This window comes from Macrotis lagotis, chromosome 1 (genome assembly GCF_037893015.1).
Source record: "Macrotis lagotis isolate mMagLag1 chromosome 1, bilby.v1.9.chrom.fasta, whole genome shotgun sequence".
NCBI lineage: Eukaryota > Metazoa > Chordata > Mammalia > Peramelemorphia > Peramelidae > Macrotis > Macrotis lagotis.
Genome location: NC_133658.1, coordinates 187,545,058 through 187,561,931, shown reverse-complemented (window position 1 = coordinate 187,561,931; position 16,874 = coordinate 187,545,058). Strand labels below are relative to the sequence as shown.

Sequence of the window (16,874 nt, the reverse complement as noted above, 5' to 3'; positions counted from 1 at the left end):
GGGAAATCCCAACATATAAGCTCTTTTATGCACTTTTAAAGACTTTAGAACATGTACTTCTAAGAGGAAAAGCAAGGAACTGGATGATCGAAACCTGGTGAAAATGAGTTATAGGAAGATTCACTGAGGCAAAAATAGAACCAGTGATGTCACTAACCAGTTGAAAAGAAAAGGGAAATAATAGAGGAATGTTTGGGAAATGAGATATAAAACTAATTCAACTACATGATATAATGGTAATGATGGGAAATTTCAATTATCTGGACTTTTTCCTCAAGCTCTGTTAAAATCAGGAGCAGGTAATAATAGTCAAGTCTAGTGCTTAGAATTCTATAGCAGTTTTTAAAAATACACAAGGAAAAATAATTCTGAAAAGGAGAAAAAAAGTGGGTAGAATTACAGAAAGGAAGTGGAATGTGAAAATCCATGAAACTCCTTCAATCAACTTAGTTTTTTAAAAAGACATATGCAGGGGGTGGCTAGGTGGCACAGTGGATAGAGTACTGACCCTGGAGTCAGGAGTACCTGAGTTCAAATCTGACCTCAGACACTTAATAATTACCTAGCTGTGTGGCCTTGGGCAAGCTACTTAACCTCATTTGCCTTGCAAAAAACCTTAAAAAAAAGACATATGCAGAAGAAATAAGGAGAGATGAGGTTTACCTTTTTACTGTTAAACTACATGAGCAAAGTTAAGATAAAAATTAAATCCTTTAAATTGTAGTCATCTTTTAAGAACAGATAATGTAAAATACAATTATCTCCAAATCTCTAAAAAAAAGTTCATTATCATATACTTGGAGTCAGGATCACATGAGTATGATTTCTGCCTGAGACACACACTAGCTGTGTGACCCTGGGGACATCTCTTAACATTTCTCAAACTTACTTTCCTCATCTGTAAATGGGGATAATAATAATAATACCTGATTATGTGGATCAAATGAGATAAAATAGTAAAAGCTCTTGCCAAATCTTAAAGAGTGAAGAAAAGATGGGAAAGGGAAACTCAAGTTCATAACAAGAAAAATTAAATGAAACTGGAGCCTAATCTCCTTCCTATACTATATACCACAATAATTTTCTAAATTTTATCCTTTTGCTATAATAACATTTCTAGGACATATAATACCTCACCTGGAGAAATTATAGTATTATAAAAACAATGCCAGGAGAGTTGAAATTAGGGAGGAAAGCTAAGGACAACAACAAAAGGTTGCTGTTGTTTTTGTAGTTATTCGGTGAAAAGAAGAAAATCAAGAATAAGTAAGACTGGGGTTGGGGCAGCTAGGTGGTGCAGTGGATGGAGTACTGGCCCTGGAGTCAGGAGGATCTCAGTTCAAATCTGACCTCAGACATTTAATAATTACCTAGCTGTGTGACCTTGGGCAAGTCATTTAACTCCATTGCCTTAAATTAATAAAAAAATTAGAAAAAGAATAAGTAAGATTGTTCAGGGTGGGATGAGATGATGATGGCAATTCATGAAAAAAAGAATGCAGAGTTGGCCATCTGTTCTCTATTTTCTCTGCAAAGGAGAATGATCTTTGAAAAGTAGTGAACAAAAATGGCCCTAGAAGGTTCTACCTTCTAGGTAATGGTTGGAAAATGCAAAGATTCAAAGCTTGATGGCAAAGATTAGTACTTATAAAATAGATGTATCCCAAATTGTACTGGGTGGCCTCAAGAGTAAGTGGTGTTTTTCTTTTGTTTATCTTCAAGTAGATGTTGGAAAGCCACTTCTAATAAGTTATAGTTGGGGGTTCCTCAGGGTATGAATTGGACTAGACGACTATTTAGGTTCCTTCCAACTCAATTTATTTGATTCTATGAATTGAAACCCAACTTATTTAGAGAGTTACCCTAATGAATTCAATAAATGAATGAAAAATCATTAATTGGGCACTATGCTAAGTACCAGGGGTTCAAGTCACCAATCCTAAATGAATCAGGCTACTAAATGAATGTAAGATGTCACTCTAAGCACCTGCCATTGGTCTCTGAAAGATTATTGGTAATGGCAAGTGATTTATTTTCTCTGACTAGGCGAATCCTTTAACTATAAAGTACTGAATAAAAATGTCCTTAGAATATACAATCAGGAGAAATAGGAAAACTAGTATTCCAGTTTTCGAAGAAAGAGAAGGGACTATAATCTACAAGAATCAACAAGTTTGGACTTCAATTTCTGACAAAATTTTGGTATATATTAGTAAAGGAATGGTTAATGTCATTAAAAAAGGAAGTAATGATAGCAGAGAGGAAGAATAGCTTCAAAAAGATGTCATTCTAGACTAAATTGATTTCCTTTTTTTTCTGATAGGTTACTATGTTGGTAGGTCAAAGGAATGTTGTAGAAATATACTGCTGATACACTATTTTCATGGAAAAGGAGAAAATTAGGATATGGTCCTTTACTACTTACTGTTTTTATCAAAAAAACATCATTTTGGATGGAGGCACAGATAGCAAGTTTTAAAAATAAGTTTGTAGATGACACAAAGCTGGGAAGGAGAGCTAATATGCTATCTGCTAGATGACTGAGCAAAGATTCAGAAAGATCTTGAGAGGCTAGAAAGTTGTGCTAAATTTGAGATAAATTTAAATTGGATAAATACATAAAACTAGGTAGTGCAGGTGATACGAATTCTTGACCTGGAATAAGGAAGAGTTATCTTCCTGAGTTCTAAATTTAGCATCAGATACTTATTAGTTGGGCACTTAATTTTCTTTTCCTCAGTTTCATCATCCATAAAATGAATTAGAGAAAGAAATGGCAAACCACTCCAGTAGTTTTGCCAAGAAATCCCCAAATAGGGTCATAGAAGAGTTGGCCATGAAAAACTGAGAAATACATAGTTTTATTCTTAATTTCAGAAAATCAAATATATAAGATATCTGATATATATTTATCTATTTCTATATCTCTCTCTGTATGTATACACACACACACACACACACACACACACATGCACACATGATGGGGGGAACATTGAGAGAGAAATTCACCTGAAAAAGATTAGGGGATTTTAGAGGACTGCAAGCTTAGCAGGAGTCAACAATATGATAAAGCATACAAGAAAGCTAATCTGAACTGAGAATCATTAAGAAAGGCAGTGTCCCAGACTACAGAGGTGATAGTCTCTTTATTTTCTGTCCTGACACATGTGAAGTATACTGTTTAATTCTGGGTTCCACATTTTATCAAGGATATTGGTAAATAAGAAAGTGTCTAGAGGAAGGCAACCAAGATAGTGAAGAGTTTCAAGATTATGTCATATGGGGATCAGCTAATGTTACTGGGGATGTATATGTCTGAAGAAGAGAAGATGACTGCAATTAGATATCTGAGAGCTATCATATAGGCACAACTAGATTTGTTGTTTGGCTCTGATGGCAGAACAAGAAGTAATAGGTAGAAACTGGAAAGAGGCAAACTTAGGTTTTCAGGAATAGAAAAAATGCTTCCTCTAAAATTTGGAGTGGTTTTAAAGTAGTGGTACTCCAGAAGTAGTAGATTCCTTTGTATTGGAAGTCTTCATATGATAGATGGATGACCACTTGAATGTGTCGTACATTAGATTCATGATCAGATATATCTTCCTTTTGATTTGTGAGATTTTGTGATTCTTTTTAGAATGCACCATTTCTCTATTAAAAGGCTTTAAGATTATAGGTTCTTAGGGGTAACAAGCTATCTTTTCCAAACTATGAAAATTAAACATTTAACATTTTTTCTTTCATAAGAAAAATTATTTTTAGATAGACAAATGGAGCTTAAGGCTCCATTCTTTAACAAAAGAATCTACTGGCAGCTATTCAAGAAAAGTGTGTTCTAAAATTTGTTTTATGTCATTCATACATATTACATTCATCTTTATGAAATGATGAATTTAAGCTTTCTCATAAGCTTATGCTGAATGAAATAAAATGAAATATATACAGCTGGGTAATTTTAGGGAGCTAAAGATTGTATGTGTTCAAAATATGAATTAAACAATTTTTCTATATTAGTTCCACTATTTTTCAGTCTCTACATGTTTAAAAAATTGCCCAGAATTAAATGTGATTATTTTATGTATAATTACAAAGCCTTGGTAGTTTGTTAACTTCTGAAACTAAAGCTCCCTTTTAAAGTCATCTATAGTTTTCTGGAATTACACATATTCATTGGACCTACATCTGTTTAGGAGGGAAAAAAAGAGAAATCATTTATTACCTGACGGATTTCCCAGTTTACATTCCACTGTTTCATATTTGCAAATCTCCACGTTGTAATCGGATCCCCTGTGGCTATATCTATCCTAATTAATCTATTATATGAGACTCCAAGAATATCATCTTTCTTGCTTCCTTTAAACCTGGAAAAATAAGAATTATATTCATTAAGAGAGCAAGATTCAACTGGAAACCATTTTATATATCAGAAAACTTTAGATAAACAGTTCTCACTCAAGTCTCTTTTGTTTGAAAAAGACAAATGAGGTACATAGATTTCTTTTTTTTTAGGTTCTTTTTGGCAAGGCGATGGGGTTAAGTGACTTCCCAAGGTCACAAGCTAGGTTATTATTAAATGTCTGAGGTCGGATTTGAACTCAGGTACTCCTGACTACAGGGCTGGTGCTCTATCCACTGCACCACCTAGTTGCCCTCAGTATACACATTTCTAAAGTCTTCCATTTGGATTACAAATTTCTGAGACAGTTCATCAACAAGTCCTAGTGCAGTATAATGTTTTATTGTGGTATAAACTATATGATAAAGAATGACACTGAGTTATAAATTCAGTCCTTGATGGAACATAAGAACAGATGTCAAATACTATTACTTGCCTAAATTGCTAAGTAAAAGTCATATCAAAGAAAGAGAGGAAGTGGAAATTTGAATTCATATCAGAAAAATATAGTACTAAATGATAGTGTAATTCTTCTTCCTTTGCTATATGCTGTATTTCTTCAACATTCTTTTGTTTTTCTACATTTCTAGGACATGCACTGTCTCATTCCATTATGCTTCCACTTTTATTTTGCTGGCTCGGTGGTTGCAGGGCTTTCTTATGTCTTGAATACCATTGTGTCTAAACATAGTGAATGATCTTGCTTCACATATTTTGAAAGTTTGATAATCATAAAATCACTGCAACTTTAGAGTCTGTCAAGGGTACATTATTATAAATCACTACAACAGGAGCAGACCATGTATGGTGAGGGAAAAGTAGTGAATGGGTAGGGAGGCAGAAGAAAGAATGAGAGAGGAGAATAGAAACTCATGGGATATTTCTTGGACTAGTTGAATAACCCTACATCACAGAGATTAACTCTAAAGGAATAACTCTACCTAAAGAAATAGAATGCCTGTTCAAGATGACATAGCAATTAGTTCTAGGGGCCAGTACTAGAATTTAGGTTCTCCTATATTCCAGTCTAGTGTTTTTCCCACTATGTGACAAAAAAAGATAAATGACAGGGCAACTACATGTTTACAAGAAGTAATAAAAGGATTTCTTTAAGTATATGATTCAGCTTTCAAAAGGTTTTAAGACATACCTTTTCAGGAACATAATCTATTGCATTCCTACAGGACCTAGCTGCTTTTTTTTTTTTAATCTTAGGGAGGTGATATTAGTGAAATATAAAGCACAGTAAAATGGGAGTTGAGATTCTTATGTTCTGTTTTAATCTCACTTATGCTATTTGCCCAAATAATTTAGTAACTCTGGGTTGCAATTTTCTCATCACCTAGATAAGGGGAGTGGGAAGCCAGAGTGAAAATGATAAAAGATCAGGCGATTGAAGGAAAGGCTAAGATTTCTTCCTAGAGTTAAGAATTTGTAATTATGAGGAGAGGATAACTGGACATGATCTGATTTTGGGAAAACAAATCTCAAAGTGTTCAGTGGAAGAATAGTTTCAAATTGAAAAAATTATCAGTCCAATACAGAATTATTCAAGAATGAAATTCTGAAATCATAAATATAAACAATTACAATGAGGAGGAAAAATAGGATTTGACCAAAGAGACTGATGTGGATGTGGAGAGTCCTCATCAAATAACTTAGTTTTAAAATAAGGAAAAGAGCAGAAGATAGAAGCAGGTTCAGTTAACAGAGGGAGAATGTAATAAGCTGAAAAAAATGATTATTTTTTTTAAAAAGGGCAGAATTAAAGATAGGAAAATATTTCAGTTGGGGAAGGATAAGATAATAATAGTAACTGATAACAGAGAAAAGGCAGAGCTGCTCAACTTTAATTTTGATTTTCTTATCTCTGTCAAGAAGAATGACTTTTGCATTCAAAGCACAATGGTTAACAGGGAGTTGATAACCTTGGTAACCAAAATAAGTAATAAGTTATTAAGAGCATTCTTAATGAATTCAGATATCCTAGCCCAAATGAACTACATCCTGGGTTTTCTGAAAGAGCTGGCAGAGATAAACTGCTGAGCCACTACTGGGAAGAATTGAAAGACAGTGGAAAAAAATGGGAGTGGTGTATTAGATTAGGAAGAGCAAGTGTTGTCTTTATTTTCAAAACAGTGAAGAGAACAAAGTCAACCAAATACAACCAATAAACTTAACTTCTATTCACTGAAAAATTCTAGACTAGATCATTAAAGAGATGGTTTGTGGATAGCTAGAAAGGGAAGCTGTGATTACAAGGAGCTAGCCTGGCTTCATCAAAAACAACTCATGCCAGATTAATCTCATTTCCTTTTTTTTGACAGGATTATTAAATTGGTAGATGAGGGGAATGCAATAGATACAATTTATCTAGATTATTAAACTTAATAAAGTACTATATGCATTCTCGTGGAGATAAAAATATGGAATATATATTTATATAATTTGCTAGATTCAGAACTGGATGGACAACCAAATTCAAAGAGGAGATGTTTTTGACTGAATGTCAACAAAGCAGATTTCCAAAAATATCCCAGAGATCTGTGCTTAAGTTCTGTGCAAGATTTTTATTGATTAGTCAAATAATGGTACAGATGGCACTGTATCTAACTTGTGAATACATATGGCATGATAGTCAGAATCTTAAAAGATTTTGACAGGTTGGACTGAATCCAATATAATGAAATTTAAAATAGTTGTGATTATAAAGTCTTTTATTTGGATTCAAGTACAGGATGGATGATATCTTTAGTCAGCAATTTGTCTTAAAATAATGACAATAACTAGATGTTTTAGTGGACTGCTAGCTTATTGTGACATGACAGTGTGATGTGACCAATAAAAACCAGATAAACAAAAAACTAACAAAACCTTAAACTAATTAAGAGAGGCACTGCTTCGAGAAATAAGGAGGTGATCATTCCACTGTACTGTACCCACATCAAATTTCATTTGGAATATTTTGTTCAATTTGAAGTGTCAATTTTTTTTTTTTTGCAAGGCAATAGGGTTAAGTGACTTGACCAAAGTCACACAGCTAGGTAATTAGTAAGTGTCTGAGGGCAGATTTGAACTCAGGACCTTCTGACTCCAGGGCTGGTGCTCTATTCACTGTGCCACCTAACTGCCCCTTAAGGTGTCAATTTCATTTTATTTATTTATTTGTTTGTTTATTTATTTAGGTTTTTGCAAGGCAAATGGGGGTTAAGTGGCTTGCCCAAGGCCACACAGCTAGGTCATTATTAAGTGTCTGGATAGGATTTGAACCCAGGTACTCCTGAGTCCAGGGCTGGTGCTTTATCCACTGTACCACCCAGCCACCCATAACTTACTTTTAAAGTACTTGAATTGCTGTCATATGGAAGTTAGATTATGCTTGTTCTCTTTGGCCCCAAAGGCCAGAACCAAGAGCAAAAGGGAGAAATTGTAAAGAGGTAAATCTAGATAATTTCAGGAAAAACTTCCTAATAATTGATGCTGTCTAATAGTGGAAAGGGTTTCTTTAGAAGCTAGTGATGTCATCCTTTTTGGAGTTAGAGGCTGGAAATAATTTTTGCTGGAAATAGTTTTTGCTTTATATAATTTTGTGTAACCATATATACTCATATAATTTATATGTAAAATTATATATTATAAAATGAGTAACTATAACTGTGGTAGTTCTTATGGGCAAGATTTGGACTAGGTTCTTTACATTTTTGTGTGTTATAAACCATTTTGGCAGTCTGGTGAAGCCTATGAATCTCTTCTCATTATAAAATAGAAGAAAATGCATAAAATAAAATATGATCACAAAGGAAACTGATTATGAAGTACAAGTATCAAAATACATTTTTTTTAAATTGCAACTTCATGGACCCTAGGTTAAAGAACTCTGGCTTAATTGCTTCCTGGTTTCCTTTTTATTCTTAAATTCTGTTTTTCTGTAGCTACAAAATTCCTTTTCTCTCCAATGCTCACTTCTTAGACCAAAGACAATAAGCATTCTATTGCTCATCTGGTTGAATAAAAAGTTGTATTCCACTTGACTATATATACATTTGGTATGAGGGAGGATTTTTAAAGTTACGGAAAAGTAGTACATAAAGGAAACAGTGATTTTGTTACTATCTTGTTAATACCATTTGGTATTTCCTAGGGCATTTCCATTTCCTAGGGAAGCTAGGTGGTGCAGTTGATAGAGTGAATGGCCTGAAGTCAGGTTCATCAATGTCATCATTTCAGAAACTAGTTGTGTGTGACCCTGAGCAAGCCACTTGATTCTGTTTATCTTAGTTTCCTTCTCAGTAAAATTAGTGACAGAAAGAAATGGCAGTATTCCCCCCCCAAAAAAAAACCCCAAATGGTATCACTATTGAAATGACTGAACTACAATATTCCTTAAAAAAGTAAATTACACATACCAGCATTCAGAGTCACAATTCTCATTTGTTATTCCTTGTTCATTGAAGCATTTTGTCAGTGACTAATAAACTTACAATAAAAAGTATATTTTAAAAAGCATTGTCTTTTTTTTAACTGATATTTCACATAACCACAATGGAAATAAAGTACTTAGAATCCTGTGTAAAGTCATACCATGAAATGATGCCCTGCCTTCTGTACAGTGTTTTGAGTCTCATGTTTTGAGGATCAAACTCCATTACATACGTATTAATTCAAAGAGATAGTGAGGAGCTACCATCATTTTACTTTTAGGAATTTGAACTCTCCTTTCTGCAATGACTTTTCTTTCTATCTATCCATCCATCTATCTATCTTATATATATTTGTATGTTTTTGCCAGGCAATAGGGTTAAGGTCATACAGCTAGGTAATTATTAAGTGTCTGAGACCGGATTTGAACTCAGGTACTCCTGACTCCAGGGCCGGTGCTCTGTCCACTGCACCACCTAGACGCCCCTGATACTTTTTCTTTTTTTGAAAGGCAAATGGGGTTAAGTGACTTGCCCAAGACCACACAGCTAGGTAATTATTAAGTGTCTGAGGCTGGATTTGAACTCAGGTACTCCTGACCAGGGCTGGTGCTCTATCCACTACACCACCTAGCTACCCCCACCCCCGATATTCTTTTTTAAAAAAATTAGACCATTTCTAACATTTGACTGCATCTCAGGGTTCTGATACTTTGATTACATTATTTTATCACACATAAGAGTTTTGTGGACTGCCAAAAAAGTTTTGACTGTTAGTGAAAAGGTAGAATAGAAATTTATTTCAGTGGAAAATGAACCATATTCCCAATAAATCATTTAAAATCAAACCACAGAAGTAAGAAAGAAAATAAATACTGTTATTACCGGACAATGTAGTATGTGAGCCCAAATTCTGGTAAGGACTGCCATGCTTGGATAAAGCGGAGCTTAGCTTCAACTAGAGACATTTGCGCCACATTCTGGTGGGCTTCCAGAATTCGAGCTGCCAGCTAGGAACAATAAGAATGGTCTGACAATTATTGAAGGCCAGTCAACAGCTGTCATTATCATCATCGGTTTGAGTATACTCTTCAGAGAAGATCACAAGAATTCCAGGAGTGACCCTAAAACAACTTGCTCATTCTTTCTTCTTTTAAGACATTGAAATCAGAGTTCAAACTAAAAATTATCAGCTAATATGAATATTATCAGATATTATCTACTGACCACATAGGTAGGTACTGATGATGTCTCAATATGGGTTTTCATAGTCTACTGTTCTCACTTTCTTTTACATAGCTGCTGATCTGCTCAGATAAAATTGTCATTTGTTAAGTTATTTACTTAGTCATACTCTCTTCTGCATTGTGGAAAAGTTCTTGACTGAAGTCTTAGATGTTATTGTGGCAGACTGAAAAAAAATCCTTGGCTTAGGAGTTAAACTCCTTGGATTCTAGTCCCAGATATGCAATTTTGTAGTTGCATAAAAATATGGTTCTGGGTCTTGGGAGTTTCCAGACCAGATGTGATAATACCAGTTGGAGAAAGGGATTGTCAGTAATTCAGGTTTTGGAATTGGAACCATATTTGAAAGGATTTTGAAACACTCAAAGTATAGAAAGGATTTTTGGAAACTGCCTTTTTTCCCCCTAGACTTGAAAAAAATAGCAGGTGAGTTAAAAGAGAATTTCTTTGAAGGTCTTTCATTTTTGTCTTTGTATCACCAACACATGTAACAGGTGCTTCAATAAATATTTGTTGGATTGAATTGCTAATTATGTGACCTTTGCCAAGTAAGCCACAGTTACCTCTCTATTGTACATGAATAACAATACCTCTTCTGTTTACCTTGCAAAAAATTGGTTTGAGGACCAAATGTATGTGAAAGCATTTTGAAAACTGTAAATTCCTATACAAATATCACTATTATTTTTCTCATGTTAAAAATATAAGGCTGCTGTGAAAAGATTAATGGTATAAAACAATTTTCACTGAAATGTTGAGAGTTTGGTTGAGAAGTCTAATTAATAAGGCACAATGAGATGGGCAGTATTGGGCTTATGATCTTGAAGAAACAAGATTTCAATGGGAAAAGATTGAAGGATGGGTTGGAGAAATTGAGGAAAAGCATTCCAGATATGCATGCACAAGCAAGAAGATAGTAAAGGGGAGAATAAATCTAGAGAATGGAGAGAACTCTTACTAGAAGACATATAACATGTGATAGGGATTGTTGTGAAGTTAAGATTAACATGATATGCTAGGGTCAGATTTTGGAATACTAGGCTGATGAATCTGGGCAAGAGTAGAATTAAATTATTGAAAAGAAAGGGTGATTTTTTTTTTAACAGGATAAGACTATCTTTAGAAGGTAATCAAAGACTTGTCTATTAGTTGGTGGAGCAATCTGAATCTTTTGTTTCCATTTAGGGGGCCTTTGCTCAATCTGTCTCCATTGCCTGTAATAAACTCTTATTTTATTTTATTGAAGTCTCTCAGGTCTCTCAAGTGGGTGGGATCTCTTCTTTCCCTTTCTATCCTCTTCTTCCAGGGGTAAATACTATTTTTGGATCATGGACTTCCCCCACCCCCACCCCTTGTTTATTCCTTCTCAGAATAATGTTTTTAAGTGCATAAAATAAAATACATTGTACTACAAAGAAAACCAATTTCATAGAAATAAAGTTATAAAACTACTTTTGTAAGAAAGAAGTTAATCAATCCAAGTTAAGAATGTCTGAATTACAAGCTTAAAGTAATTGTTCTTTCCTTAAATTTGTCATGGCTCTTTGACTGGGAATCTCCCTTGCATGGATCACATCTCTTGAATCACAGAGTCAAATTGTATATTAATTTTTTCCTTCCATTTTGGACTGTAAGTTCCTTTAGAGTAGAATCTATGTATTATCTTTGTTCTAAGTAAAAATACCTAGCATGAAGAATAACTTCATATAAAAATTAAGAGCTCTGTTGTGAATATCTGCTCCAATTCTTCTCCTTGTCCCTGATAATTTGCTATTCCTGTTCCCTCTACATAATATTTTATTTGGTTCTTACTTATGATATCTTATTAAATAAGTATTAAATATTGAAATTGTCTATGCTGGCAAGGTAGATGGGTGTGGCAATAGATGGAGGTAGAGAGTGGATAGAGAACTGGATCTGGAGTCAGGGAAACTTCATTCAAAGTCTCCCAGGGAGACTTCATTCAAAATTCTCCCAGGGACACTTTTATGAGCCCTGGGCAAGTCCCTTAAACTTTGTTTGACTTAATTTTCTCAGCTGTAAAATGGGAATAATGATAGCACCTATCTCTCAAGGTTGTTATGAAGATAAAATGAGATATTTATAAAATGCTTTGCAAATCTTAAAGCACTACACAGATGTTATCTATTATTATTGTTGCTGTCTTTTTATCATTCTTATCAGCATACAGCCTTATTATCTCCATAGTTTTGAACAGTGCTTCTAGTAGCAGAAGTTTATTATTAACCATCTTAATTTGTAATTAAAAATTAATCTTTTCTTTTTTGATCCATGACTTATTTGAGAATTAGTATAACCATGCTACTAAACACTTCAGTGTCACTATCCAGTGTCTAGAGCAAATAACTGGATAAAAAGTATACAAGTGGACTTCAAACAAAAAATAATTCAATATATATATATATATTAATACAATAATTAAAATAAATTCAGTTTGCTGAGAGAAGAATTGGTTACTGTGGTGATTGAGGGGGTTAGAGTCTTAAGAGCTGAAAGGTACCTTGGAGGTCATTTAGTTCAACCTACAGGGTTGGAGGCCCCATACCTTTCTACTATATCAGAGAGGCCTCAGCAAAGCAGTCACCCTTACCAGAGGAAAAATATAACTGCTTGTGCAAAGAGCTCAGGAAATAATCTGGTCTTCCTGGAATGGAAGGAGGGAAAGGAAAGTCCCTGGGAGGGGGCATGATGGAGGGAGGAATTCCTTAGAGGATATCAGAAGAAAAAGATAAAAGTGAACAGTTTTCATTCCACCCTGAACTTGTTTCTCCCTCTCCTTGGCAAATGTCTGAGTCTGAGTTCCCTTCCTTCTATTATTAAGGACAGCAGATGTTAAATTTCTGAATCCTCTAATTTTTCTGGGGTGAAGACCTAGGGGCCTTAGGCTTTGCCAACAGTTACAACTGCCAATTTTAGACTTACCTGTTTGGACTTGTATTTTTTTGCACACCGAGGTGACACAAAACATTCTGGTTTCATATCAATGCACTCAGGATCAGAAGGTGTCTGTGAAGTTGCATTTCTGTTTTTCATCTTCAGAAATGAAAGAATGTTGTTTACTTCAGGCCAGTAGGAGCTGTCTGCCATAGTTTTGCCTTTTGAAGCTAAAATGCAGGCAGCCATCCATCTGGCATACTGATTCTCCTGTAACATAAACATGAAAGAACCCTAAAATACCATTATATAAAATGTACTCTAGTAGCAGTTGTGTTTTTCCCCCCTCCCTCATCACTGACTATATTTTCTACATATTATAAAGATATGTCAGTATTGCCTGTATTCTGCCTTCTACTGTGTAAGTAATAAACCCCTTTGACACACTAAAAAGGGGTTTATTACTTACACAGTAGAAGGCAGAATACAGTGGATAGAGTACCAGACCTGGAATCAAAAGGACCTGAGTTCAAATTTAACCCAGATACTTACTAGTTGTGTGACCTTGAGAAAGTCACTTAATCCCAACTGTCTCCAAAAAAAAAGAGTAAGTTAGTTATAAGAGATCTCTCAGTCAGAAAGACCAAAGTTTATGTATTACTTCTGAAATCTATTTTTATGTGACAGAGAAAGTCATTTAATTTCTCAGTGACAGAGTTAACATGAATTGGCAGAGGGAGTTTCCTCATCAGGATCTCCCTATATCAATAAAATTATTGGTGTGATTTTCTTCCCCCTCCAAAAAATTGAGTTATAATTTCCTCCCCTAAGTTACCAACCATTAAATTACCAAATAAAACTTTTTTCATGTTTAGTCTTTTTTTAATATTTTTTATGTTTTTTCAAGGCAAATGGGGTTAAGTGGCTTGCCCAAGGCCACACAGCTAGCCCCATGTTTATAGTGTTTTAAAGAGATAAGTTGCTTTAAGCACAACTAGCTCTGTAGTGTTCTGTGTAGTATCCACCATCATATCCAACATAGCACAATTGTTTACCTTTCCTTACCCTGCCTGCTCCTTTTAGGAAAAATAAACTGATTAGCTTATTTGATAATAACCACCCTTTAGTCATCAAATCTTATTGTAGGGGTAGGCAATCCATGGCACAAGGATATTGAAAAGAAAATCACTGGTGGACTCTACCACTACTCATTGCATAAATACTTCTAATTTCTCTCTGATTTAAGCTTTGAAGATATGGAAGAGAAGGCTGAGAGGAATGGTGCTTAAAGGCCAGAGGGACCTGAAAAAGAATCCCTCAAAACATATGAGAAAATTCTTTATTTGCTATGACACACTAATCTTTATGTTAAACAACTAAACATTCATTCAGTTTCACTTTTATTTTACTCACATTGTCACACCTTAAATATACTTCATTCATACCATCAGCAACAGGGATTAGTAACTTGATTCCAAATTTTCTCCCTGATACATTTACATCGGGTACAACTTCACAGCCTAATGAGAAAGTACAAGGGAAAGCAGTTGATTTCTGAGAATTCACTTTTATTTATCAAGAAAAGAGTGTGAATTATTAATTATGAAGTTGCTCATCAGCTTAGTCATGCCTTAGATCCAAAGATCACCCAAATTCACTTTACCTCTTAAATCCTCTATGATGCAAGCTTTTGGTCTTGAAATTATCCTACCCTTTTACTCCTCTCATATCTGCTCTTTTCCAAGATGCTGATCCCTTTGGAAGAAATGAAATACTGACTAAGGCTGATTACATATACCTACGTTCAACTGAACCTTCACTGTATATTAATCCACTTATTCATCAATTATTTACTATTCTCAACGATAGCAGATCCAATTTTCTCTCTTTAAATCCCCAACCTGCTCTTCTAGCAAGTAATCTCTCCTTAGCCCCTGTTTAACTTAATAAGAACAAGGCCATCATATCAGTGAACTCCTCTCAACTTCCTTCTAAATCTGAGGCCTTTATTCATGATACCCTTCATCCATTGTGCCTCAGAGTCCTCTTCCTCCCTTATACTTTGAGAACCATAAAATAGTTGGAAATATGAATAATCATCACTAAGATATTCTTCACTGCCTCTTTTTCTCCATAGACTCCCTTTTGTCAACAAACACATTTAGTTCTCTTTCATTTAAAAAAAAGTTTTCCTTGATTCTGCTTTTTAATCTAACATATTCTTCCCCTTCTCATTCATTATCAAATATCTAAAAAGTGAAAACCTATGCTTACTTTCTTCTTCCTCATTTCCACTTCCTCCTTGGCTCCTTATAAGCTGGCTTTTATCCTCACCCTTCAATTGAAATGTATTTCTCCAAGGGCATTAATGAATTCTAAATATAATACCTTTTCTTGGATTTATTGCCCTCATTGTTCTTGTTATCCTATAACAGGGATATTGTGGCTTTGGATTTTTCTCTCCTCCCCTGGTTCCCATGATGCTATATTTTCAAAGATATCTTACTTCTCTGGTCATTCTCTTGTGTCTTTTCAATCCTTGGCATCATTCTTACCATCTATAATCTCATCCATCTTTCTGTCTTCATTTAACACTTCTATGCAGATTATTTCCAAATTTATATCTGCTCTCCCCATTTTCAGTTGCTCCAATCCCACATCTTTCTGTGAATATAACTGGATATACTACTAATACCTCAAAATATGTCCAAATAGAACTCACACCACCCCTTAAAATCTTACATTTTCTCATTCTATTGTTATTATCCTTCCAGTTATCCAGGTTTATCATCGTGAATTCTAATTTAGCCTTTTTCTTTCCTTTATTGCTCAAATCCAATCCATTGTCATGTCCCATCTATTCTCCTTGTGTGAGGTTCCTTGCACCTCTCTACTCCAACTGTAGCTACCTTAAATTTAAGTTCCTATTTCCATTCACCTAGACTTTATAATAGCCTGGTCTGCTGGTTTTCAGTCTAACCTCTCTAGTGTATACTTAATACTTTTGCTAGAGAAATGTGTTCTGATTACATTTCCTCTTTATTAAAAAACCTATATTAATTCTCTATTTCCTTCTCAGTAAAATATAAATATTCTTAATTCTGGTTTTAAAAGTCAGTCGGTCAAATAACATTTATTAAGCACCTTCTAAGTATTAGGGATGCAGAAAGAGGGTCCTGACTTACTTTAGTCAAACTGTATAATCTACTCTCTATTCTTCATTTTTATTCTTCCTTTTACTCATGTTATTTTCACATCAAGACTGGATTTCCCTGTTGTTGAATGTCTATTGAAATTCCTCCCTTTTTTCAAGAATGAAACCAAGAGACACCTCCCTCTTGAGTTTCTTTCTCTGACTCCTTAATAATTCGTTTATGAACCCTTCAAATTTTTCATGACTTTCTTTTCAAAAACTTTTGCCAAAAATTTGCATTTTCCTCAATCCTTTGTATCAGTTATTTCACTTTAAAATTTCTCTCATTATATTATAAGCTTTTTAAGATAAAGATTTGTATTTTAGTTATATTTGTATTGCCAGTAACTAAGCACAGTATTCGACTCATAAGCAAAGATTTGTTTTAATCATAAGTCATTAGCAATTGATTAAAACAGTAATTGCTTCAGGTATATTATCAATTTGATTTGTTAGTCTAAGATTTGTTGACCTTAAATCATATACAATACTAAAAATACATACTCTAAAATAAATCAAGCACAGTTTGCTTTCATCCATTATGGCCAGGAAATGGAGCCTTGTGATTATGAAAATAGTTTGATTACCAGTTATTCATTCATTTAAAATTTATTAAGAACCTACTACTTCTTCCCTAGAAGGAAGGAAGGTATTATATATGCTATCCATTAATTATCAGTTTTCAAACAGACAATTAAAAACACTTAATGCTAAAACTATCCTGGAT

General features: G+C 34.3%; 1 protein-coding gene across 3 annotated transcripts in view; it reads right to left on the bottom strand.

The window, feature by feature from the left end:
• FERMT1 (FERM domain containing kindlin 1) overlaps nucleotides 1-16,874 on the bottom strand; it is a 61,934-nt gene that overhangs the window by 5,495 nt on the left and 39,565 nt on the right. For all 3 annotated transcript variants that reach the window (XM_074209485.1, XM_074209486.1, XM_074209484.1), the window contains 4 exons: nucleotides 14,368-14,474; nucleotides 13,003-13,224; nucleotides 9,700-9,824; nucleotides 4,220-4,361 (listed from right to left, as the gene is read on the bottom strand). In XM_074209485.1, coding sequence (XP_074065586.1) covers nucleotides 4,220-4,361; nucleotides 9,700-9,824; nucleotides 13,003-13,224; nucleotides 14,368-14,474 — 596 coding nt within the window. The remainder of the gene's footprint in view (nucleotides 1-4,219; nucleotides 4,362-9,699; nucleotides 9,825-13,002; nucleotides 13,225-14,367; nucleotides 14,475-16,874) is intronic.